Source organism: Bombina bombina, chromosome 3 (assembly GCF_027579735.1).
Source record: "Bombina bombina isolate aBomBom1 chromosome 3, aBomBom1.pri, whole genome shotgun sequence".
NCBI classification, from domain to species: Eukaryota; Metazoa; Chordata; class Amphibia; order Anura; family Bombinatoridae; genus Bombina; species Bombina bombina.
Window position 1 is genome coordinate 111,084,974 of NC_069501.1, and position 24,971 is coordinate 111,109,944.

At 40.9% G+C, this 24,971-nt stretch overlaps 1 protein-coding gene across 1 annotated transcript in view; it reads right to left on the reverse strand.

The window, feature by feature from the left end:
* ITSN1 (intersectin 1) overlaps positions 1-24,971 on the reverse strand; it is a 598,457-nt gene that overhangs the window by 467,006 nt on the left and 106,480 nt on the right. Inside the window, exon 4 of the mRNA XM_053705169.1 lies at positions 22,399-22,454. Within this exon, the coding sequence (XP_053561144.1) occupies positions 22,399-22,454 (56 nt within the window). The remainder of the gene's footprint in view (positions 1-22,398; positions 22,455-24,971) is intronic.

Here is a 24,971-nt window from a genome sequence, read left to right on the forward strand (position 1 = left end):
GACATTTATATTGTTAAACCATTATTTTTATAGGCTTTAAAAACAATTTATGTAAGAACTTACATGATAAATTAATTTCTTTTATAATGACAAGAGTGCATGAGCTAGTGACGTATGGGATATACATTCCTACCAGGAGGGGGCAAAGTTTCCCAAACCTCAAAATGCCTATAAATACACCTGCCACCACACTCACACCTTAGTTTAACATATAGCCAAGTAGTGAGGTGTAAAAAGGAGTAAAAAAAAACCATACAAAAAATAGGAACTGGAAAATAATATTGTGCTTTTATACAAAAAAATATAACCACCAAAAACAGGGTGGGTCTGATGGACTCTTGCCATTATGAAAGAAATGAATTTGTCAGGTAAGTTCTTACATAAATTATGTTTTCTTTCATGTAAATGGCAAGAGTTCATAAGCTAGTGAAGTATGGGATGAAATATGTAATGAAAAACAAAGGTAGTAAGGAGCACCGAGCGAGTGGGGTTTAAAAACATTATTTTATTATTAATCCAAAGTTAAAAATAAAGGGTAATAATACCCTAGGTAAAACCTCTGTAACGGAAGGCAAGAAATTAAACAATGGCTGTTCAAAGGCGGTGCAAAGGAGAGCGCGGAGTACACACCTTGGATTACCCATTACAGAGCCTGCTAAAGTTTGGAGCCAATGTTCCGTGAAGCTAATCGAGGGTTTGTGAGGAAGTGCCAGCGTATACAAAGATTACGCATGATCTGAACGGAACTTCTACTGTGGGTAAGCCTATCCGCTCTATACAGCTGAGAGTGTTGTTAAGAGGCTTAAGCAGTGTAAACTGAGTACTAATTGAGATATTACCATAGTCTGTATCGAATCTTAGCCTTTCGAATCTCACACCTGGGAAGGTGTTTGGGTTTCGTTTACATGGTGTGTGTGGAATGGCCAAGTATATCAGGCAGCAATGACTGATGTTGAAATCCATCTTATAAAGGACTTGTCATTTGCTAGCCAGTCCTTGGAATATTTTTGATAACGTTTAAGTGTGTGTGCCCTACATTTTTCCCGCAACATTTATTGTATTTATGGGATGAAATACCCAAGATGTGGAAATCCACAAAAGAGTCACTAGAGAGGGAGGGATAAAATAAAAACAGTTATTTCCACTGAGAAATTAAATCCAAAAAATAAGTTCTTATAAACAGAAGAATCAAACTGAGACAGCTGCCTGAAGAACTTTTCTACTAAAGACTGCTTCAGAAGATGCAAATACATCGAAATGGTAAAATTTAGTAAATGTATGCAAAGAAGACCAAGTTGCTGCTTTGCAAATCTGATCAACTGAAGCTTCATTCTTAAAAGCCAACTGATCTAGTAGAATGAGCCGTAATTCTCTGAGGAGGAGACTGCCCCGCCACCAAGTAAGCCTTGTGAATCAAAAGCTTTAAACAAGATGCTAAGGAAACGGCAAAGGCTTTCTGACCTTACCTAGGAACAGAAAAGACAACAAATAGACTAGAAGTCTTCTGAAAACCTTAGTAGCCTTAATATAGTATTTCAAAGCCCTTACCACATCAAAAGAGTTACGGTTTTTCGAGAGAATTCTTAGGATTCGGACACAAGGAAGGAACAACAATTTCCCTACTAATGTTGCTAGAACTCACAACCTTAGTAAGAAATTTAAATGAAGTCCGCAAAACAGCCTTATCCTGATGGAAAATCAGAAAACAAGACTCACAAGAGAGAGCAGACAATTCAGAAATTCTTCTAGTAGAAGAGATAGCCGAAAGTAGTTTAAAGGGACATTATACACTCAAAAAAATATGGGGTATTCAAATAAAGAATTAAAAAAAAACATAATTTATGTAAGAACTTACCTGATAAATTCATTTCTTTCATATTAGCAAGAGTCCATGAGCTAGTGACGTATGGGATATACATTCCTACCAGGAGGGGCAAAGTTTCCCAAACCTCAAAATGCCTATAAATACACCCCTCACCACACCCACAAATCAGTTTAACGCATAGCCAAGAAGTGGGGTGATAAGACAAAAGTGCAAAAGCATAAAAAATAAGGAATTGGAATAATTGTGCTTTATACAAAAAATCATAACCACCACAAAAAGGGTGGGCCTCATGGACTCTTGCTAATATGAAAGAAATGAATTTATCAGGTAAGTTCTTACATAAATTATGTTTTCTTTCATGTAATTAGCAAGAGTCCATGAGCTAGTGACGTATGGGATAATGACTACCCAAGATGTGGATCTTCCACGCAAGAGTCACTAGAGAGGGAGGGATAAAATAAAGACAGCCAATTCCGCTGAAAATAATCCACACCCAAAATAAAGTTTAAATCTTATAATGAAAAAAACTAAAATTATAAGCAGAAGAATCAAACTGAAACAGCTGCCTGAAGTACTTTTCTACCAAAAACTGCTTCAGAAGAAGAAAACACATCAAAATGGTAGAATTTAGTAAAAGTATGCAAAGAAGACCAAGTTGCTGCTTTGCAAATCTGATCAACCGAAGCTTCATTCCTAAACGCCCAGGAAGTAGAAACTGACCTAGTAGAATGAGCTGTAATCCTTTGAGGCGGAGTTTTACCCGACTCGACATAAGCATGATGAATTAAAGATTTCAACCAAGATGCCAAAGAAATGGCAGAGGCCTTCTGACCTTTCCTAGAACCGGAAAAGATAAATAGACTAGAAGTCTTTCGGAAATTCTTAGTAGCTTCAACATAATATTTCAAAGCTCTAACTACATCCAAAGAATGCAATGATCTCTCCTTAGAATTCTTAGGATTAGGACATAATGAAGGAACCACAATTTCTCTGCTAATGTTGTTAGAATTCACAACCTTAGGTAAAAATTTAAAAGAAGTTCGCAACACCGCTTTATCCTGATGAAAAATCAGAAAAGGAGACTCACAAGAAAGAGAAGATAATTCAGAAACTCTTCTAGCAGAAGAGATGGCCAAAAGAAACAAAACTTTCCAAGAAAGTAATTTAATGTCCAATGAATGCATAGGTTCAAACGGAGGAGCTTGAAGAGCCCCCAGAACCAAATTCAAACTCCAAGGAGGAGAAATTGACTTAATGACAGGTTTTATACGAACCAAAGCTTGTACAAAACTATGAATATCAGGAAGATTAGCAATCTTTCTGTGAAAAAGAACAGAAAGAGCAGAGATTTGTCCTTTCAAGGAACTTGCAGACAAACCTTTATCCAAACCATCCTGAAGAAACTGTAAAATTCTCGGAATTCTAAAAGAATGCCAGGAAAAATGATGAGAAAGACACCAAGAAATATAAATCTTCCAGACTCGATAATATATCTTCCTAGATACAGATTTACGAGCCTGTAACATAGTATTAATCACAGAGTCAGAGAAACCTCTTTGACTAAGAATCAAGCGTTCAATCTCCATACCTTTAAATTTAAGGATTTGAGATCCTGATGGTAAAAAGGACCTTGCGACAAAAGGTCTGGTCTTAACGGAAGAGTCCATGGTTGGCAAGAGGCCATCCGAACAAGATCCGCATACCAAAACCTGTGAGGCCATGCTGGAGCCACCAGTAGAACAAACGAGCATTCCTTCAGAATCTTGGAGATTACTCTTGGAAGAAGAACTAGAGGCGGAAAGATATAGGCAGGATGATACTTCCAAGGAAGTGACAATGCATCCACTGCTTCCGCCTGAGGATCCCTGGATCTGGACAGATACCTGGGAAGTTTCTTGTTTAGATGAGAAGCCATCAGATCTATTTCTGGAAGTCCCCACATTTGAACAATCTGAAGAAATACCTCTGGGTGAAGAGACCATTCGCCCGGATGTAACGTTTGGCGACTGAGATAATCAGCTTCCCAATTGTCTATACCTGGGATATGAACCGCAGAAATTAGACAGGAGCTGGATTCTGCCCATACCAGTATTCGAGATACTTCTTTCATAGCCAGAGGACTGTGAGTCCCTCCTTGATGATTGATATATGCCACAGTTGTGACATTGTCTGTCTGAAAACAAATAAACGATTCTCTCTTTAGAAGAGGCCATGACTGAAGAGCTCTGAAAATTGCACGGAGTTCCAAAATATTGATTGGTAATCTCACCTCCTGAGATTCCCAAACCCCTTATGCTGTCAGAGACCCCCAAACAGCTCCCCAACCTGTCAGACTTGCATCTGTTGAAATTACAGTCCAGGTCGGAACAACAAAAGAAGCCCCCTGAATTAAACGATGGTGATCTGTCCACCACGTCAAAGAGTGTCGAACAATCGGTTTTAAAGATATTGAGATATCTTTGTGTAATCCCTGCACCACTGGTTCAGCATACAGAGCTGAAGAGGTCGCATGTGAAAACGAGCAAAGGGGATCGCGTCCGATGCAGCAGTCATAAGACCTAGAATTTCCATGCATAAGGCTACCGAAGGGAATGATTGAGACTGAAGGTTTCGACAAGCTGAGACCAATTTTAGACGTCTCTAGTCTGTCAGAGACAGAGTCATGGACACTGAATCTATCTGGAAACCTAAAAAGATTACCCTTGTCTGAGGAATCAATGAACTTTTCGGTAAATTGATCCTCCAACCATGATCTCGAAGAAACAACACAAGTCGATTCGTATGAGATTCTGCTAAATGTGAAGACTGAGCAAGTACCAAGATATCGTCCAAATAAGGAAATACCACAATACCCTGTTCTCTGATTACAGACAGAAGGGAACCTTTGTAAAAATTCTTGGAGCTGTTGCTAGGCCAAATGGCAGAGCCACAAACTGGTAATGCTTGTCTAGGAAAGAGAATCTCAGAAACTGATAGTGATCTGGATGAATCGGAATATGCAGATATGCATCCTGTAAATCTATTGTGGACATATAATGCCCTTGCTGAACAAAAGGCAGGATAGTCCTTATAGTTACTATTTTGAATGTTGGTATCCTTACGTAACGATTCAATATTTTTAGATCCAGAACTGGTCTGAAGGAATTCTCCTTCTTTGGTACAATGAAGAGATTTGAATAAAACCCCAGCCCCTGTTCCAGAACTGGAACTGGCATAATTACTCCAGCCAACTCTAGATCTGAAACACATTTCAGAAATGCTTGAGCCTTCGTTGGATTTACTGGGACACGGGAAAGAAAAAATCTCTTTGCAGGAGGCCTTATCTTGAAGCCAATTCTGTACCCTTCTGAAACAATGTTCTGAATCCAAAGATTGTGAATTGAATTGATCCAAATTTCTTTGAAAAATCGTAATCTGCCCCCTACCAGCTGGGCTGGAATGAGGGCCGCACCTTCATGTGGACTTGAGAGCTGGCTTTGGTTTTCTAAAAGGCTTGGATTTATTCCAGACTGGAGATGATTTCCAAACTGATACCGCTCCTGTGGGTGAAGGATCAGGCTTTTGTTCCTTGTTGTGACGAAAGGAACGAAAACGATTATTAGACCTAAATTTACCTTTAGATTTTTTATCCTGTGGTAAAAAAGTTCCTTACCCTCCAGTAACAGTTGAGATAATAGAATCCAACTGAGAACCAAATAATTTATTACCCTGGAAAGAAAGGGAAAGCAAAGTTGACTTAGAAGACATATCAGCATTCCAAGTTTTAAGCCATAAAGCTCTTCTAGCTAAAATAGCTAGAGACATATACCTGACATCAACTCTAATGATATCAAAGATGGCATCACAAATAAAGTTATTAGCATGTTGAAGAAGATTAACAATGCTATGAGAATTATGATCGGTTACTTGTTGCGCTAAAGCTTCTAACCAAAAAGTTGAAGCTGCAGCAACATCCGCTAAAGATATAGCAGGTCTAAGAAGATTACCTGAACATAAGTAAGCTTTTCTTAGAAAGGATTCAATCTTCCTATCTAAAGGATCCTTAAAGGAAGTACTATCTGCCGTAGGAATAGTAGTACGTTTAGCAAGAGTAGAGACAGCCCCATCAACCTTAGGGATTTTGTCCCAAAACTCTAATCTGTCAGATGGCACAGGATATAATTGCTTAAAACGTTTAGAAGGAGTAAATGAATTACCCAAATTATTCCATTCCCTGGAAATTACTTCAGAAATAGCATCAGGGACAGGAAAAACTTCTGGAATAACTACAGGAGATTTAAAAACCTTATTTAAACGTTTAGATTTTAGTATCAAGAGGACCAGAATCCTCTATTTCTAATGCAATTAAGACTTCTTTAAGTAAAGAACGAATAAATTCCATTTTGAATAAATATGAAGATTTATCAGCATCAATCTCTGAAACAGAATACTCTGAACCAGTGGAATCCTTATCAGAATGATGATGTTCATTTAAAAATTCATCTGAAAAATGAGAAGTTTTAAAAGACCTTTTACGTTTACTAGAAGGAGGAATAACAGACATCGCCTTCTTAATGGATTTAGAAACAAAATCTCTTATGTTAACAGGAACACTCTGAGTATTAGATGTTGATGGAACAGCAACAGGTAATGTAACATTACTAAAGGAAATATCTGCATTAACAAGTTTGTCATGACATTCATTACAAACAACAGCTGGAGGAACAGATACCACAAGTTTACAGCAGATACACTTAACTTTGGTAGATCCAGCACCAGGCAGCGACTTTCCAGAAGTATCTTCTGACTCAGGGTCAATCTGGGACATCTTGCAATATGTAATAGAAAAAAACAACATATAAAGCAAAATTGATCAAATTACTTAAATGACAGTTTCAGGAATGGGAAAAAATGCCAGTGAACAAGCTTCTAGCAACCAGAAGCAATAAATAATGAGACTTAAATAATGTGGAGACAAAAGTGACGCCCATATTTTTTAGCGCCAAAAAAGACGCCCACATTATTTGGCGCCTAAATGCTTTTGGCGCCAAAATGACGCCACATCCGGAACGCCGACACTTTTGGCGCAAAAAAACGTCAAAAAATGACAACTTCCGGCGACACGTATGACGCCGGAAACAGAAAATATTTTTTTGCGCCAAAAAAGTCCGCGCCAAGAATGACTAAATAAAATGAAGCATTTTCAGCCCCCGCAAGCCTAACAGCCCAAAGGGAAATAAGTCAAATTTTAAGGTAAGAAAAAAATTGATTTATTCATATGCATTATCCCAAATATGAAATTGACTGTCTGCAATAAGGAACGTTGAACATCCTGAGTCAAGGCAAATAAATGTTTGAACACATATATTTAGAACTTTATATAAAAGTGCCCAACCATAGCTTAGAGTGTCACAGAAAATAAGATTTACTTACCCCAGGACACTCATCTACATGTAGTAGAAAGCCAAACCAGTACTGAAACGAGAATCAGTAGAGGTAATGGTATATATAAGAGTATATCGTCGATCTGAAAAGGGAGGTAAGAGATGAATCTCTACGACCGATAACAGAAAACCTATGAAATAGACCCCGTAGAAGGAGATCATTGAATTCAAATAGGCAATACTCTCCTCACATCCCTCTGACATTCACTGCACGCTGAGAGGAAAACCGGGCTCCAACCTGCTGCGGAGCGCATATCAACGTAGAATCTAGCACAAACTTACTTCACCACCTCCATAGGAGGCAAAGTTTGTAAAACTGATTTGTGGGTGTGGTGAGGGGTGTATTTATAGGCATTTTGAGGTTTGGGAAACGTTGCCCCTCCTGGTAGGAATGTATATCCCATACGTCACTAGCTCATGGACTCTTGCTAATTACATGAAAGAAATAAAGTTTGTAATTGACATGTTTTAGCAATTTTTCTGCTAAAGCTTCTAAAATTGATGATAAAGTGTCACTACATAAGAATACGCTCGTAGGACACACTAGCTACAAAGCAAGGAGTTTGTCCTCGCTCCCTAGCTAGTGTCCTTATAGCCAGCCCCCATGCTGGAGCTGCTAATACATGTCAATTACAATCCCCTCCCTGTCTGTTCAACTGTGCAGGGGAATAGGGAATCTCACTCACTTGGCCCCGTGCCAAGCACCCTGTTCCCCCTTCTAATTGGTTGCTTGCCTGCCAGCTGTCCCCCTCCGTTTTCAGACTGAGCCCCACAAGAGTAAAGTTCTGCAGGAGTGAGAAGGACAGTGGGAGTGTTACATTGAATACCTTGGGGGACAAGTGGAGTGGGACATCAGGCATCACACACCGGCAGCACTCACAAGGCTTTACAGGCTGTTATTATGTGTTGCAGCATTGTGGGCTGTGCGTGATTATCAGTTACACAATAACCTGTAACAGCTGTGCCACCTTTTTGTTTTCTAGTGTCTGTGTTAATAAGATTATACAGGCTTATATATATTTACATAAGTATAGGCTACACTATTAGACAGTATGACACACAATCTGGGGTCTGTTCTCCAGGTCATGGATAATCAGTGATCGCATTGTCAAATTCCAGAAGCACTATCATTACAAGCCTTTCCATGTTATTCCTTTGTAGCAATGTACAAGCTGTTATGTGTTGCAGCATTGTGGGCTGTGCGCGAGTATGATCATGCTTTCTAACATAGCTGTAATGCTCATATTCAATGCTCATACTCACGCACAGCCCACAATGCTGCAACACAACAGCTTGTACATTGCAACAAAGTAATAACAGGTGTATAGTGTAGCCTATACTTTTACATTTTAGGTTTGGGCATATCAGCTCACCAACTGCAGGTGTTGCCAACGATATGGTCCAAAAACAGGATAAATACACAAACAGCCCAATATTGGGCAATGAGAGGTAAGGTAAAACCACTATACTTGTGTTGTAGTAAAAAAAAATGAAACCAAAAATTGAAATTTAAAAATATTAAAAGAATATAACAAGTAGTAGTGGTCAAGGGGGTAATCCCCTCTAATGCAAAGTGTTTCTCAGCACTGAAGGACCGTTTCCTCGGGCATCGACAGGGGGTCTTACTCTGAAACCTATTCGATACCCTTGAGAGACAGTGCTCTGAATCCACTGATTTTGAACAGAATCTGCCCAAATGTCTTGAAATAATTTCAATCTGCCTCCAACCAGCTGAACTGGACTGAGCGCTGCACCTTGATGCAGACTTGGGAGCTGGCTTTGGTTTCTTAAAAGGCTTGGATTTATTCCATCTTGAAGACAGCTTTCAATTGGAAGCAGAGTCTTTAGGGGAAGGAGTGGTTTTCTGTTCTCAATTCTGACGAAAGGAACGAAAACGATTAGAAGCTTTAGATTTACCCTTACAGTTTTTATCCTGAGGCAAAAAAACTCCCTTCCCCCAGTGATAGTGGAAATATAATCCAACTGAGAACCAAATAAATTATTACCCTGGAAAGAGAGAGATAATCTAGATTTAGATACCATGCCCGCATTCCAAGAGTTAAGCCATAAGGCTCTTCTAGATAATATTGCTAAAGACATAGATTAAACATCAATCTTGATGATATCAAAAATAGCATCACAGATAAAATGATTAGCATGTTGTAGCAAACGAATAATGCTAGACAAATCAGGATCTTCTTCCAGATTAGCAAAAATTTAAAAGAAAAAAACATTAAAACAAATATCCAATTTCCTCATATAGCAGTTTCAGGAATGGGAAAAAAACAAAATGTATGCTTACCTGATAAATTTATTTCTCTTGTGGTGTATCCAGTCCACGGGTTCATCCATTACTTGTGGGATATTCTCCTTTCCAATAGGAAGCTGCAAGAGGACACCCACAGCAGAGCTGTCTATATAGCTCCTCCCCTAACTGCCACCCCGTCATTCGACCGAAGACAAGCAAGAAAAAGGAGAAACTATAGGGTGCAGTGGTGACTGTAGTTTAAAAATAAAAAACACCTGCCTTAAAGTGACAGGGTGGGCCGTGGACTGGAAACACCACAAGAGAAAGAAATTTATCAGGTAAGCATAAATTTTGTTTTCTCTTGTAAGGTGTATCCAGTCCACGGGTTCATCCATTACTTGTGGGATACCAATACCAAAGCTTTAGGACACTGATGAAGGGAGGGACAAGGTAGGCACTTAAACGGAAGGCACCACTGCCTGCAAGACCTTTCTCCCAAAAATAGCCTCCGAGGAAGCAAAAGTATCAAATTTGTAGAATTTAGAAAAAGTATGAAGCGAAGACCAAGTCGCTGCCTTACAAATCTGTTCAACAGAGGCCTCATGTTTAAAAGCCCATGTGGAAGCTACCATTCTAGTAGAATGAGCTGTAATTCTTTGAGGCTGCTGGCCAGCAGTCTCATAAGCTAAACGGATTATGCTTCTCAGCCAAAAAGAAAGAGAAGTTGCCGAAGCCTTTTGGCTTCTCCTCTGTCCAGAGTAGACGACAAACAATGCAGATGTTTGACGAAAATCCTTAGTAGCTTGCAAATAAAACTTTAAAGCACGAACCACGTCAAGATTGTGTAACAGACGTCCCTTCTTTGAAGAAGGATTACTACACAGTGACGGAACAACAATTTCCTGATTGATATTCCTATTAGATACTACCTTAGGAAGAAACCCAGCTTTGGTACGCAAAACTACCTTATCTGCATGGAAGATCAGATAAGGGGAATCACACTGCAATGCAGATAACTCAAACTCTTCGAGCCGAAGAGATAGCTACTAAAAACAGAACTTTCCAAGATAAAAGCTTGAGATCTATGGAATGCAAGGGTTCAAACGGAACCCATTGAAGAACTTTAAGAACTAAATTTAAACTCCATGGCGGAGCAACAGGTTTAAACACGGGCCTGATTCTAACCAAATCCTGACAAAACGCCTGAACGTCTGGAACATCAGCCAGGAGCTTGTGCAAAAGAATAGACAGAGCAGAAATCTGTCCCTTTAAGGAACTAGCCAATAATCCCTTTTCCAATCCTTCTTGGAGAAAAGATAGTATCCTAGGAATCCTGACCTTACTCCACGAGTAACCCTTGGATTCACACCAATGAAGATATTTACACCATATCTTATGATAGATTTTCCTGGTGACAGGCTTTCGAGCCTGAATCAAGGTATCAATGACCGACTCGGAGAAACCACGTTTTTACAAAATCAAGCGTTCAATCTCCAAGCAGTCAGACGCAGAGAAATTAGATTTGGATGTTTGAATGGACCTTGGAGTAGAAGGTCCTGCCTCAGCGGCAGAGTCCATGGTGGAGAGGATGACATGTCCACCAGATCTGCATACCAAATCCTGCGTGGCCACGCAGGCGAAATCAAAATCACCGAAGCTCTCTCCTGCTTGATCTTGGCAATCAGACGAGGGAGGAGAGGAAACGGTGGAAACACATAAGCCAGGTTGAAGGACCAGGGCACTGCTAGAGCATCTATCAGCGCTGCCTGGGGATCCCTTGACCTGGACCCGTAACAGGGAAGCTTGGTGTTCTGACGAGACGCCATCAGATCCAGTTCTGGTTTACCCCAAAGTTGAATCAGCTGGGCAAATACCTCCAGATGGAGCTCCCACTCCCCTGGATGAAAAGTCTGCCGACATAGAAAATCCGTCTCCCAGTTCTCTACTCCTGGGATATGGATAGCTGAGAGATGGCAAGAGTGAACCTCTGCCCATAGAATTATCTTGGAAACCTCCATCATTGCCAGGGGACTCCTTGTTCCCCCCTGATGGTTGATATAGGCTACAGTCGTGATATTGTCCGACTGAAATCTGATGAACTTGGCCGCAGCTAGTTGAGGCCAAGCCTGAAGAGCATTGAAAATCGCTCTCAGTTCCAGAATGTTTATCGGAAGGAGGGCTTCCTCCTGAGTCCACGTACCCTGAGCCTTCAGGGAGTTCTAGACTGCGCCCCAGCCCAGAAGGCTGGCATCTGTCGTCACTATAGTCCACTCTGGCCTGTGGAAACTCATTCCCCTGGACAGATGGACCCGAGATAACCACCAGAGAAGAGAATCCCTGGTCTCTTGATCCAGATTTAATAGAGGAGACAAATTTGTGTAGTCCCCATTCCACTGGTTGAGCATGCTAAGTTGCAGTGGTCTGAGATGTAGGCGGACAAACGGAACTATGTCCATTGCCGCTATCATTAGGCCGATCATTTCCATACACTGAGCCACTGATGGCCGAGAAGTGGAAAGAAGAGCACGGCAAGAAGTTAGAAGTTTTGATATCCTGACTTCTGTCAGAAAAATTTTCATTTCTACTGAATCTATCAGAGTTCCTAGGAAGGAAACTCTTGTGAGAGGAGAGAGAGAACTCTTTTCTATGTTCACTTTCCATCCGTGAGACCTCAGAAAGGCCAGAACAATGTCAGTATGGGACTTGGCGATTTGAAAAATCAACGCCTGAATCAGAATGTCGTCTAGGTAAGGGGCTACCGCTATGCCCCGCGGCCTTAGAGCCGCCAGAAGGGACCCTAGAACCTTCGTAAAGATTCTTGGTGCCGTGGCTAACCCGAAGGGAAGAGCCACAAACTGGTAATGCCCGTCTAGAAAGGCGAACCTGAGGAACTGATGATGATCTCTGTGAATCGGAATGTGGAGATAAGCATCCTTTAAGTCCACAGTAGTCATATATTGACCCTCCTGGATCATAGGGAGGATGGTTCGGATTGTCTCCATCTTGAAGGATGGGACCCTGAAAAATTTGTTTAGGATCTTGAGATCCAAGATAGGTCTGAAAGTTCCCTCTTTTTTGGGAACTATAAACAGGTTTGAATAAAAACCCAGCCCCTGTTACTCTCTAGGAACTGGGTGGATCACTCCCATAACCAGTAGGAATGTAGCAACGTAAGAATGCCTCTCTTTTTATCTGGTTTACAGATAGTTGTGAGAGATGAAATCTCCCCTTTGAAGATGAACCTTTGAATTCCAGAAGATATCCCTGGAAAACAATCTCTAGCGCCCAGGGATCCTGGACGTTTCTTTCCCAAGCCTGGGCGAAGAGCGAAAGTCTGCCCCCTACTAGATTCGGTCCCGGATCGTGGGCTACTCCTTCATGCTGTCTTAGAGGCAGCCGCAGGTTTCTTGGCCTGCTTCCCCTTGTTCCAAGCCTGGTTAGGTCTCCAGACTGGTTTGGACTGGGCGAAATTTCCCTCTTGTTTTGCATTAGAGGAAACTGAAACTGCGCCACTCTTGAAGTTTCGAAAGGAACGAAAATTATTCTGTTTGGTCCTCTTATTGGACCTATCCTGAGGAAGGGCGTGACCTTTTCCTCCAATAATATCAGAAATGATCTCCTTCAGACCGGGCCCGAATAGGGTCTGTCCCTTGAAGGGGATGTTAAGAAGCTTAGACTTTGAAGTAACGTCTGCTGACCAGGACTTAAGCCATAGCGCCCTACGCGCCAAAATGGCAAAACCTGAATTCTTAGCCGTTAGCTTGGTTAACTGAAAAACGGTGTCAGAAATAAAGGAATTAGCCAACTTAAGAGCTTTAATCCTGTCTAGAATTTCGTCTAGCGGAGTCTCCACCTGCAGAGCCTCCTCAAGAGACTCGAACCAAAAAGCCGCTGCAGCAGTAACTGGGGCTATGCATGCAAGAGGCTGGAGAATAAAACCTTGATGAATAAAAATGTTATTAAGGAGACCCTCCAATTTTTTATCCATAGGATCTAGGAAAGCACAACTGTCCTCGACGAGGATAGTTGTACGCTTAGCTAGGGTAGAGACTGCTCCCTCCACCTTAGGGACTGTCTGCCACGAGTCCCGTACGGCGGCATCTATGGGAAACATCTTTTTGAAAGCAGGAGGGGGAGAGAACGGAACACCTGGTCTATCCCATTCCTTAGTAATAATTTCCGAAAACCTTTTAGGGACTGGAAAAACATCAGTGTAAACAGGCACTGCAAAGTATTTGTCCATTTTACACAATTTCTCTGGAACCACAATGGGGTCACAATCATCCAGAGTCGCTAAAACCTCCCTAAGCAATAAGCGGAGGTGTTCAAGCTTAAATTTAAACGCTGTCATTTCAGAATCAGACTTAAGCAACGCCTTCCCCGAGTCTGAAATGTCACCCACAGATAGAAGCTCACCTTAAGAAAATACTCCTAGGAGTATCTGATTAGCCATGTGGAAACTAGGCCCCAAATAAAGAGTTCTCTCTCTCAGAGAAAAAACGTCCTATTTTTGAATTCATGTAAACGTTTAACTGTCACTAAGTAATAAGAGTATTACCCTGTTTTGTAAGCATGATCCCAGTCGCTGTTAAATCACTGCATCAGGCTTACCTCAAATACACAAGGCTCTGTCAGCATTTTCTAGAACTCATTCATCTCTCTAGAAATAAATATACTGAACATACCTCAAAGCAGGTAATCTGCAGACCGTTCCCCCAAACTGAAGTTGTCCCATACTCTTCAGTTATGTGTGAGAACAGCAATGGACCTTAGTTACAAACCGCTAAGATCATCAACCTCGAGGCAGAACTCTTCTTCTAATTTCTGCCTGAGAGTAAAACAGTACAACGCCGGTACCGTTTAAAAACAACAAACTTTTGATTGAAGGTAAAACTACACTAAGTCACCACATATCTCTTGATACTTCCTATCTTGTCGAGAGCTGCAAGAGAATGACTGGGGGTGGCAGTTAGGGGAGGAGCTATATAGACAGCTCTGCTGTGAGTATCCTCTTGCAGCTACCTGTTGGGAAGGAGAATATCCCACAAGTAATGGATGAACCCGTGGACTGGATACACCTTACAAGAGAAATGCATATACTAAATAGGCAGGAAAGCAAACAGCATAGCACTCTAGAATGTAAAGAAAGCAAAAGCATAAAGAAGTGGGGTAAAATAACGAAATATTTGGCGCCAAGTATGACGCACAACGCAAATAGTAATGAAAATTTTTTGCAGCCAACCAACATCCGGAAATGACGCAACTCGCATCATAACAAGCTCGACTATGCGCCAAACAATTTAACATCAACAAAGACGCAGGAAATGACGAAACTTGCGCCACTATACACAAAAATTCCTCCCAAAAAATGTTGCGCCAAAAATGACGCAATAAATAATAGCATTATTGCGCCCTCGCGAGCCTAGTTTGTCCGTGAAAATAGGGAAAAGCAAGTCAAATTGGGAAAAAGACTAAACCCCAGGTAAAAAATAACTTCCTAAAACATAATTCTAACTGAAACTGTTAGACTGTAAAGGCAAATACACATAGACCTGACTCATGGCAAATATAAGTAAATACATATATTTAAAACTTTATATTAATACATAAAGCACCAAACATAGCTGAGAGTGTCTTAAATAATGATAAATACTTACCGAAAGACACCCATCCACATGTAGCAGACAGCCAAACCAGTACTGAAAACTATCAGCAGAGGTAATGGTATAAGAGTATATTGTCGATCTCAAAAGGGAGGTAGGAGATAAATCCCTACGACCGATAGAGAATCCTTGAAAAGATTTCCCATGAGTGAAACCATAAAAATTAACAAGTTCTCTTCAAATCTCTCTGACAAACACTGTACTCAGAGGAATTGGGCTTCAGAATGGTTATGAGCGCTTATCATAGAAGAAATCATAAAAATCAAGCACAAACTTACTTCACCACCTCCATAGGAGGCAAAGTTTGTAAAACTAAGGTGTGAGTGTGGTGGGAGGTGTATTTATAGGCATTTTGAGGTTTGGGAAACTTTGCCCCTCCTGGTAGGAATGTATATCCTATACTTCACTAGCTCATGGACTCTTGCCATTTACATGAAAGAAAATGTATTTTATTTAATTGCACAACAATAGTATATACAGGTCATTAAAGAAATAAACATTTTTTGTGAAACTTTACTGTATTAACAGCTTAGAAAACTAAGCTGTATGGCTATCTAGTGACCATTGGTTCTATTGGAAATGCCCTCGCTACGGTAGGAAACCGATTTGATAATAGAACCACTTTTAGTAACCATTTGGATATAGGAGACTTGCAATATCACACAAATGGACATTCCTTAAAAACATATGTATTCCATTAAATCAGTGTTTTTCAACCAGTGTGCCGTGGCACACTAGTGTGCCATGAGAGATCCTCAGGTGTGCCACGGCAGACTGACAACAGTGTGACATATTTTTTAAACTGCTTGTTTTTTACTCCCAGTGCAGGGGTAGTTTGTAGGAGACATGGCATAACAGCACATTACATACAGTATGTGTGTGTGTATATATATATATATATATGCTGTATTAGGCTACAATGTGTGATTTTTTTAAAATTTTGCGATGGTCGTGTGCCACAGGATTCTTTAATGTAAAAAAGTGTGCCACGGCAAAAAAAAGGTTAAAAATCACTGCTTTAAATGACCATTTCAGTTTATTGTCATGTTAAAGCATACTGTATAATTAATTTTAAAAAAAATGCCCTTCGCATGCGCGGTTTCCTCACCAAGGTAGTCGCTATTAACTAACTGCAGCACAAGTAAACAGTGAGAATGTATTGCAGTATTTCAAACATGGAACTGTTGCAGGGGGGAGAACAATGTGGAGCGCACACTGCCAATTACATATAGAGCAGGTGAGACCGCTCTATACATCACTACACTACAGAAAAAGAATGAAGGCGGAGAAAAACACAGAAAAAGGGAATTAGTCAAATTTATAGTATATTAAAAGGGACCGTAAAGTCACACGTAATCTTAAAATAGATAGGATTAAAATTGTAAATTTACTTCTGTCATCAATTTTGCTTAGTTCTCTTGGTATCCTTTTTTAAAGAGTAGTCTTACATGAGCTCAGGATTATGCACGTGTCTTTAGCCATCTGGCAACAGTGTTTGCAACAATGTTTATAGCAATGTTATACATACAAAAGCAGCTGCCATAGATTGCTAGAGAGACACACTATGGCAGCAGTGTGCAACTATGTATAACTTTGCTATAAAGATTGCTTGCTAATCTAATTTAGGATATAAAGGCAGGTTTCAGTACTGTGAAAAATGTACTCTCACTTGAATCATAAATAAGGAAAACAAACAATGTCACTAAATACTTTCTTGTGTGCATCATATTTATAGCATACCTATTATGGTGTTATGCATAAAGGCTTATTGATCCTAATATATAAACAAACATCACTATTTACTCATTTATATATTCGTGTCTGTAATCACAACAATTAAATGTTTTGTACACTACTGTGAGATACATATAATTTAGTTTCCTTTTCAAGAACTCACTTTAAATGCCCAATTAAAGGAAAGAGCATGTGACAACGTACAGAAACCCACCATAGCTCAGGAAACTAATGAGTAAATTGCCTTTAAAAAGGGGCAGTAAACACCCTGTAATTACAATACATTTCTGTAGAATAAAATATCAGCCAAGTCGTAATGTTTTTAAAACCAATTAACATCCTTTTTTTCTGCAATCGTTTATCAATAGACAAACACCACCCACCATTTGCCTTGCATGGAGGAGCCAATCTGGGCTTTTTCTCTCAGTGAATTGCTTTGCAGTTATCAGCTAAAGCCAATTAGTGACATACATAGATAGCAGTGTTAGCCTTGAGAAATCTGCAGGGTGCGGTTTAAAGTGAAAGTAAATCCTAGTGTTTTACAAACGCTAGGATTTACTATTGAAACAAATAAAGGGGACTTTCATTCATGAAATATAAGATACTTCATGTAGAAAGCTCCTTTATCCGATTCAATCGATCGCCGTTTTTACCTTGTACAGGAACCCACAGCAAAAAAAAAAAAATTGGCTTAGAGGTAACGTTTTCACCTCTTAGCCAATAGCCATGCGGTAAATCCGGCTTGGCGCCCATGGGAGCCGGATTTACCGCACAGCTATTGGCTAAGAGGTGAAAACATCACCTCTTAGCCAATTTTTTTTTTTTGCCATGGGCTGCTGTACAAGGTAAAAATGGCGATCAATTGAATCAAATAAAGGAGCTTTCTACATGAAGTATCTTATACTTCATGAATGAAAGTCCCCTTTATTTGTTTCAATAGTAAATCCTAGTGTTTGTAAAACGCTAGGATTTACTTTCACTTTAAGGTCTGGAAATTAGAAATTGCTCAATTTTCAGAGCTAAAATTATAACAAAATGGGACAAAATAAATGCAAAGTTTCATTCTGAATAATTAAAGATTTTGTACACAAATCTAAAGGTGTTTACTGTCCCTTTAAATTCTCTCTCTCTAAAATTACTTCCAAGAGATGATCTTAGTTAAAGATTAATTGTATTTCTTACGTTTTTAGAATGTAAAAAGTATGTCACTTTTTGCTGAACTAGAGATTGATAAATAAATATTTATTGCTTTTATACAGGTGGTGGGAGTGTCCACGATCCATTACTCCTGAGAATTACTCTTCCTGGCTACTAGGAGGCGGCAAAGATTCTCAAATCCCAAGAGCTCTATAAAACCACTTCTCACCTACTTTACAGGAAGCTAGTGTTGTCTTTGCCTCTTCTGGAGAAAGGTGAAAAATTAAGATGTGCATGAAATTCTTCAGTGAGAGGTGATCTCATACTGAGTTGAGGCCCATTTTCCACCAGAGTGCAGAGTTTGTCAGATGGTTGTGTATGGAATAGGGGTAGTCACTTTTTTTCACCTCAAGGGAATTTAGTCACAAGCCTTCCTCAGGTGTTGCAGGGACTTGTCCTTTGCCTCCTCCTGCTGGGTCTTCAGTATTTTCCTTTAAAATTTTTAGTGCGCAGTGTTCTTCCCCCACCCCCAAGTTGGCTTTCCGGTCTGCACACGTAAGCCTCAGGTTTTGACATGAGTAGAGCTCACAAGTTTTTCTACGCGTCGGCTTTCAAGTCTGCATGCATCGGGTTAGACCACGTTAGTTTTTTGCACGCTTCTTTGTTTTTAAGACATCTATTGTTGAACGCTTTAGTATTAGTTGCGCTAACTAGCCGTTGAGTGTGGAGTTTGCTTGTTTGGTTCTGATCTGGATTAAATTATCTCTACTGTGACTGAAGGTAAAGCTTTTCCTCCTTAGGATAAGTAGTCCAGGGGTAAATCTAAAGCTTCTCATTGTTTTTGCCCCTTTCATCAGAACAGGGAAAAAAATATGATTCCTCTCTCAAAAGCAAGGTCCCTCTGGCTCACTTGAAAGCCAGGTTCTTACTGGAACAGGTCTAAACAGTCCAAAAAATATATATCCCTACTTCAAAGTCTGCATGAAGGTACAGCCCTGGACTCAAAGGTTCTGGGGGAAGCTTGGTTTCAGTCTGTTCCAGATCCCTGGGTTCTAAATACAGTTTCTCAGGGTAACTGGATTCAGAGCAAGGCCTCCCAGAGGAAGGTTTATTCTGAGCAATTTTACAAAGTATCCTTTGAAGGCTCAAGCCTTTTTTTTCAGTCAGTTTCAGATCTAGAATATATGGGAGTGTTTGTCCCTGTTCCATTGTTGGAACAAGGTATGTTATTTTATTTAAATCGCTTCATATTTACAATGGGGGGGGGGGGATTTTTAGACCAGTTTTCGATCTAAAAGCTCTGAACAAATTTGTCAGTTACCACTTTTAAAATGGAGACTATTCAGACTATTCAGACTTTTGATCAGCAAGGTCAGTTTAAATCCACAATATATTTAAAGGATGCTTACCTTCATGTTCTAATTCACAGTAAACATTTTCAGTTTCTAAGCATTTTCAAGTTTTTTGCTCTACCATTTAGTCTGGCTACAGCTCCAATAATTTTCTCAAAGGTTCTGGGTGCCTCTTTCGTCTGATGAGAAGTGTTTCCATACCGGGACGACATCTTGGTTCAAGCTCCATCTTTACATTTAGCAGAATCGAATACCAACAGACTGTTTCTTCAAAAGCATGGTTGAAAGATAAATTTCCCAAAGAGTTCTTTGGGTCTGCAGACAAAGGTTACTTTTCAAGGGGTACAAAGAGATTCCATTTCCATGAGAATGGATCAGTCCCTGTCTTGATGGCTGAATCATCAGCTTATTATGCAGGGGGCTTCTTTTGCACAGGGGTGTGGGCTCCTCGGGGAGCAAGTTTGCAAATAAATATTCTATAACTCCACCTAAGCGTATTATTGCTTATTCTATCAGATCAGTTGCAACTATTATAGAATGAGGCTTCAGTTGACCAAATCTGCAAGGCAACTATTTAATCTTCTTTGCATACTTTTACTAAATTCTACCATTTTGATGTTTTTGCATCTTCCAAGGCAGCCTTGGGTAGGAAAGTCCTTCAGGCAGTAGTCTTAGGAAATTTTTTGTTTATGCCTGTCAGTCTTTTTAAGTGTGTTTTAAAAAAAATAAAAAAGTTAATTCATTAAACTTTACAAAGATGCTTCTTTTTAAAAATATTTACCATTGTGTTATGGTAAACATACCGCCGTTCATCCGCCCGCATCTCCTACTGTATTTAGCATATCTATGGTGAATCCGGCTTCATCCAATCGTTGTGTGCCCCCTTTGGTGTCCATTTCATGGGGTACTCAAGGAGGAGGCCGGATTCGCCATCGATATGCTAAATACAGTAGGAGATGCGGGAGGAGGAACGCAATATTTTAAAAATGAAGCACCTTTGTAAAGTTTAAATTTGAATTAAAGTGACCCTGTTTTTAAGATTAATTTTAGATACTGGGCAGTAATTCATTAAACTTTACAATCACGGGGGCGGAGTTAACCACCGTATGAAGAGGCTGTGTCTGTTGTGAGCTTCAAAGCATTTGCAGACAAATAAAGCAGAATTACATTATTAGGTACAAAAACTTCGTGTCTATAAATGTATTCAAGCCTTGGCTAAGGCTCTTTAGAGGTGGTTGGATCAACCATCAGCCGGACTGCAACTTCGCGAATGCCTCGGAACCCGCCATAAGAATCACAGCAGAGAGGCACAGGAGACCGTTAGTACACCCTGTGCGTTATATCAGTGCACTCAGCGCATCCGGCTCACAGATACCTCTGCTGCTCCTCCGGAGGGTCTGGGATCCGCTCCGGAGGTACCTGGTCAGAGTCGCAAGAAACCGGGAACAACCTAATAGCCTTCCACCTTGACCGGAGCTCAGAATTTCAAGTGTGGTGGACCTGGGAGGCGTGTGGCCTAGCTTCAGCCAAATTGCGCTACTGCCAGCTCAGAGGGGTATTGATACCACAGACCTGCACCCCGCAGAGAACCAGAGGAGACTGCCAGACAATGTATAGAGGGGTTACCTATCAGGGGCATACAGCTACCACAAGAGACACCATATAACTCCCAAATAGCTTTTGGCACGAAAATCTGCCATTTTGAAAGGCCCCCTACGCAGCAGCACATTATACATAGCAGTAAAGGATCAGGTGGGATCACAAAGGATCAAAAGCCTTTGACAGTATACAGCCTACTGTACCCACTATATCAAGCCCGCTACACCAATATTCCCCCTCATCTCCAAGCTTATGACTACTTATATGTGGACAAGCTAGTGGAAACAACAAACCCCTTACACAGGGCTCTATTCACAGCTGGAGCCCAGCATTAATAGCCTATTAAAGGCACACTCCCCCAACCTCCATTCAAATCAACCATCCTTGGAGTATACTGGAATGTATATTTTTTAATAATCCACCTATATTATGAACAACAATCTGAGTGCAATTTGACAAAGAAGAGCACAGACTGTAGACTCCACAGAGCACACCCCCCTCGCCTTTCCTGTTGTACGCAGTTGCAGCAGGTCATACCCCAGTATCCCTTTCCGGCTTGGCCCAGTGTGGACAAAATCCCTGGGGAGTGTGCCAATCGCTACTGCTCCCAGCGTTCTACAGCTCCTAAGCTCCACATTACTGAGATAGTTGATAATTGTCTCACAAGGCCTACATCTGTCACACACTGTGCACCAGTGGTTACAGGAGACCTGAGGGCTTTATCTGTTCCTATCAGTCCTGCTAACTGGACATCAAGTGACCAACAAAAGTGGATTTTCCCCAGGGGGAATATGGTGGGTCACCTTGTGTGACTCCCTAAAAATAACAAAGCCTCTTTTGCCTCCGGTATGCCATAAGGATTCTGTTTGTTTAGTTTACCCTTATCCCTGGTCTATATAGCTTGCAGTGGGATACTTTGACACCCAGTTCATAACAGGAGCACTAATTCCTCCTTATTGTCATACCTTTGACGTTTTAACCCCTCAAAAAATGGAATAAACGAACATCCCTTGGCCACGAACGCCCGCCCTGCATTCAGTACCTCCCTTTAAGATATTCCTTTCTTACCCTAAATGTGGGGACAACCCTGGAGCTATTAATTTCTACAACGCATAAGCATCTGCACTCCGCTAGGCAACTGGGACATAAACACATATATCATACTTTCCGTGCCGAAGGGGCACTTATAAGAGAACTTGTTGCACTCACAACTCCCGCTTAAGAAGACGGTTATGGATCATTTCGGTCAGCCCACCCCAGAACGACATAGTATAAATAAACCACCTGACTCTCCAGCATTAGAATGGTCTGGCTTTGCTGCATCTGCTCTAAGAGAGATCCAGCACAGCACCCATGAGATGGTCACTCTTAAATTTATTCTGGACTCTCTCAAATCCATGCTAGACGATCATCATACCTCATACTCTGCTAAACTTTCTGCTTCAACTGCTGAGTTAAAAAAGGAAATCTCTTCTACAAATGAACGCATAGATATGCTGGAAAGAAAATATGAAGACTTAGCTACTGAACAAGCTAATGGGCTGACCTTCTCCCAACATCTATCAGAGTACCTAGACTTTGTCGAAGATAAAATAGCCGATATTGAAGATTGATCTCAGTGAAATAATCTTCGAATAAGAGGGATCCCCAAATCCATTTCTTCATCAGACCTTCAATCGTACCTCAATGAACTTTTCCACAGCTTGGCCCCAAAAACTTTGGCGTCAGAAGACCTACTTGATCGAGCCCACCGCACACTTCCAGAAACCCCCGCTTCCTGAGAAGTTTCAAAACCTACAGATCTTCCCAGATCTCTCTGCGCGGACATTGCAGCAAAGTAAAACCTTTACAGATGTCCCTGCCCCTTTGCGGAAGAGAAACATCAGATAAAGATGGGGATATCCAATTAAACTGCTGATCTTTAAGGACAACCAAACTTTTACAGTCCATAATGTTACTCAGGGTCTTGCTCTGCTTAAAACCTGGAATATAGACAGCGCTCACGCTACTGATCCCCAGAGATTAAAACAAAAATCCCGCCAGCTTGATGCCATGGCATCTGAATGGACAGCACTTCCCCAAAGAAGTTCCTGCTCGCAAAACACAACACCCCCTCAAAGGGAATTCAACTCACCACCTGCAGCAGTCTCCCAGAGAAGATCTATCTCGCCAACTCCCTGAGACACCATAAGAACATTCTGTTAAAGATTAACGCTCATGCGGATCCCCAGGGGTGTTTCTTGATCCTAAACTGCAAGCTGGGGGAATCCCCTATACCCTCGCATATTACTATAGCCCTAATGCGGGCCAAGTGAAGCATCTTAGAAAATTTCTGTGTGTCCTAACCACCCACAAATTGGGCACCCTCCTACTTGCATGAGATTTCAATATGCTCCTTGATACCATGATGGACAGGCGATCCCCCAAGCAAAGGGCGTATGACCCTTCTCTACTTCAAACCTCCAAACAATTCTCCACACTTATAGCGCAATACAACCTTTATGATGTCTGGCGCTCCCTACACCCCACATCTCGGGATTATTCATATTACTCTACAGTCCACACCTCATACTCCCGCATAGACTTTATCTTTTGCGAACCTCATCTTCTAGACTGCATCCAAAGTGCATGTATGCCAAACTTCACTTGGTCAGATCACTCACCCGTTCAGCTAACTATGAATTATCCTGCTACACTGACCTCTCTGCCTCCTTGGAAACTGCCAGTTTCTCCTGGCTGATCTGGGCAATGTTACCTACCTCCGGGAAGAAATCACTCCGTTTTTAATTATTAATGAAGTTGGCTCAGTAGGGGATTATTCTCTATGGGGCACGCTTAAAGCCTTTGTTTGAGGACTTCTGATAAAACTCAAATCCAAACATAATAAAGCTCAAGGAGACTCCCTAGCCCCTATTTTGATCTATACAAATTTAAAAAATTATCCAGATACCCCCCTTCATCTACAGCAATTAGAAACTTTTTAGGTACATTATCCCTTTTGTCATTGACAGATGAGCAGAAAGACCTTCTGGATGCTCCTATTAATATACAAGAGGTTGCTCGAGCCATTAAGTCCTTAAAACCACATAAGGTCCCAGGTCCAGATGGGTATACTGTCCTCTTTTATAAGAAATTTAGAATCTCCCTTTTGCCCCTACTCACTAGAGTATTTACGCTAGCTAGGCAAACGGGAACTCTCCCCTCTGAGTTTTTGGAAGCGACCATTGTCGCCATACCGAAACCTGGCAAAGACCCAAATGCATGCGAGAACTTTAGACCTATATCGCTAATTGATGTGAACATAAAGCTTCTAGCTAAAGTCCTAGCCACCAGACTCAACCATATTCTCCCCTCATTAATAGACTGGGACCAAGTTGGATTGGGGTTTTCTATCTTGGAACATATCCACTATAGTTGAAACCAACTTCTACCCACTTTTACGTTCCTTCCAGAGATGCGTAGATCACTGGAATGTCCCATGTATTTCCTGGCTGAGCAGGTTTAAAGATGACCCTACAGCCTAAATTAACCTACCTTTTTCGAACCTTACCAATACCCATACCTTAATCCCTCATTGGAAAATTTCAAATGTTATGTAATAAATTCAAATGGAGAAAAGGACATCCTCGGGTGTCTACAAGAATCATGCAGCAGCCATTACTGAGTGGGAGCGCCGGCACCCCAACCTGGCTCTATCATGAAGCCTCTAGACTTGCCCACATTCTTCCCTGGAGTTCTGATACCTCAGACTGCAAGTGGTGGGGTTTAGAGCAGGCTACCCAAAACATAAAGAAAAACCAGCAAGTGTCCAGGCAAGGTTAAAACCTTTATTACACTTCCATTAGGAATAACAGTGAAAGATAAAAAACTGCACGACAAGCAGTGCTGTCACCCTAACATCTGATGCGTTTCGGCTGGTATGCCTTAATCGTAGATGCCTACACAGTGTCTCTTTGAAGCTTAAATAACATTGTGATTAGACTAAATGTG